This window comes from Pollachius pollachius, assembly GCF_949987615.1.
Source record: "Pollachius pollachius genome assembly, chromosome: 14".
Taxonomy (NCBI): Eukaryota; Metazoa; Chordata; class Actinopteri; order Gadiformes; family Gadidae; genus Pollachius; species Pollachius pollachius.
This window is the reverse complement of record NC_136947.1, coordinates 18441130-18443629: the sequence shown is the minus strand read 5'-3', so window position 1 is coordinate 18443629 and position 2500 is coordinate 18441130. Positions and strand designations below refer to the sequence as shown.

Sequence of the window (2500 nt, the reverse complement as noted above, 5' to 3'; positions counted from 1 at the left end):
CCAGAGGAGACTACACTTCTTAAAGTAAAGGCAACACAACATATAAAACGTCTTTCTCTCTGCTCTCCGCTTCAAGGTCAACAGTCTGTAATGATCAAACAGCATTTAACCTTCTGACAAACCCACTCACAAGCTGTATGTTTAAAGACCACCCCACCCACAAAAGAAGTACCCACGGGCAGTGTAAATACATCGATATCACATACACACACAACCTCATACATTAAAAAAGAGAACGAAGTAGAATGAAACACCCCACCGGGGCGTGGAGGACCAGAAAGCGCTGAGCATCAACTTTCCTTGGCTGTCAGCGGTGGTATTAATAGAAGCCATTTCCCCTTAACGAGCTGTTAAGTGTCGTCCGCCCGAAAAGCCCCTTTGTTTGCCTTTGAGCCTGAGAACGCTTTGGCTAATTATACCTCCCAGCCTCCCTCTTTCACTCTATCCTTCTCTTCATTCCTCTCAGTCTCTATCTCTCTCCTCCTCTCTTCCTACTTCTATCCCTCTCTTCCCTCGTCCTCCCTCTCCCTCTCTCTCGCTATCCATCTATCCCTCTCATCCTCTCACCCTATCCCTCTCTCGCTATCCATCTCCCTCTCTTCCTTGTCCCCTCTCCATTCCTGGTTCCCTCTGTTAAACCATCCATCTCTCTCTTCCTCGTACTCTCTCCCTCCCTCTGTTAAACCATCCCTCTCTCCTTTCCTCCCCCCATCCCTCTCACACTCTCACTCCCCCCTCTTTCATCCTCCCTCCCTCTCTCTATTAATCCCTCTCTCCCTCCATCCCTCCCTTCCTTAGCATCAATCATGTGTACCCCTCCCCTCCGGGTCAGACCATAAGATAATTAATCAAATCTGAAGCGTTTATCCAGAGGTGTGTGTGTGGGGGGGGAGCCATGTATCTGTACCTGCTCTGCAAGTTGTTGCTGCTGCTGCTTTTGTTGTTTCTAGAAAGTTAGCTTTGCGCTTAGCGCTACTCTCCATGGGGTAAAGGGAACTGTGACAGCACTCGCTTGTCACACCTGCCTGAGAGCCAGCTTGATGACGGCGTATCATTCGCAACGTCTGTGATATGATGAAAACCAAAACGAAAACCTGTTTAATAAACAGCGACGCAAACTACTCGTGGGGTTGTTATTCATGGGTGTATTCAGGGATAAAGGGATGGTAGAGTGTATACAGGCAGGGGCTGCTGCAGTATATGCTCGAGTGTGTGCTGCAATGTGCCTTCAATAACAAAGAGTTTCATTTGGAAGTGTGACAGCTCAAAGATGGCAGTTGACCAGTGATGGGCATCCATACGACTTTAATGTGAGGGATATCACTTAACATGCATGCTAACACACACACACACACACACACACACACACACACACACATATACAGAACCCCCCCCCCCCCCCCCCCCCCCCCCCCCCACACACACACACACACACAGGGATATGTGTATGAAGGGCCTACAGCTGTGGAATCATTATGCCACCATAGGTAGGTGTATTTAATGGGATCATTTATTTTCTACCCACCACTCTGAGAAGGTGTTTTAGAAAAAGGGCGATATTTGAATAATGGACAGTTCATCATTGCTGAGAAGAGTGATAAAAACAGACAACACATTTTTTGACAAAGTATACATTATGCATGTTTGTGGGTATGGAAAGAGAGAAAGCAAGAGAGAGCGAGAGAGAGAGAGAGAGAGAGACAGAGAGAGATATTGTTTATTGCGTGTGAGCGTGTGTGTGTGTGCGCACATCAGTGTGCAAGAGGATATTTGTTTATGCACATGCAGAAGAAAATCACAGGACAGAGTGAGAGAGAGAGAGAGAGAGAGAGAGAGAGAGAGAGAGAGAGAGAGAGAGAGAGAGAGAGATAGAAAGCACAGAGCCAGGAAAGAAGCAGAAGATATAAAGATATATAGAAGATGGATAGAGCGAGACAGAGCGACAGAGTAGTACGTGTGGGACCCGGTGTCAACAGTAGGTTTTACCAGCAAAGGGGACTGGGGCGTCTTTGTCAAGGGCCACCAGTGGGGGGTCCAGCAGCACGGTGTCCATGTTCTCAGTGATGACACCGTGGTAGGATGTCTCGATCCACGGCTTGTGCTTGTTCACTGCAAAGGAGGAGGAGGAGGAGAGGGAGGAGGGGGAGGAGGAGGAGGAAGAGGAGGGGGAGGGGGAGGGGGAGGAGGAGGAGGAGGAGAAGGAGGAAAGTTTAAATCATTAGATTCTGAGGTTTTTCTGTGTGCTAGTATTAATGAACATTGCCCTGTTATTAATTCTATAATACTAACATTCCCTAAAGGGAGATGTCTGATGTAATGGGATGTTTTGACAATTGTGAGGAGAAACGCAATAGCAGAGAGTGGGAAGAAAGTGTCTGTTCACGTTTTGATGTCCCTTTTGACCTTTTCTTTTAATATTTTAATTGCATACACCTGGATAACACGACAGACTCAATGGTTCAGAATAGAAGGAGAGAGAAGAGATGAGAGTAAACAAAAA

At 47.0% G+C, this 2500-nt stretch overlaps 1 protein-coding gene across 1 annotated transcript in view; it reads right to left on the bottom strand.

Moving 5' to 3' along the window:
• Positions 1 to 2500, bottom strand: part of clstn2a (calsyntenin 2a) — a gene marked incomplete at both ends in the record, with an annotated part of 141649 nt that overhangs the window by 82474 nt on the left and 56675 nt on the right. The window contains one exon of the mRNA XM_079750644.1: positions 1987 to 2109. Coding sequence (XP_079606770.1) covers positions 1987 to 2109 — 123 coding nt within the window. The remainder of the gene's footprint in view (positions 1 to 1986; positions 2110 to 2500) is intronic.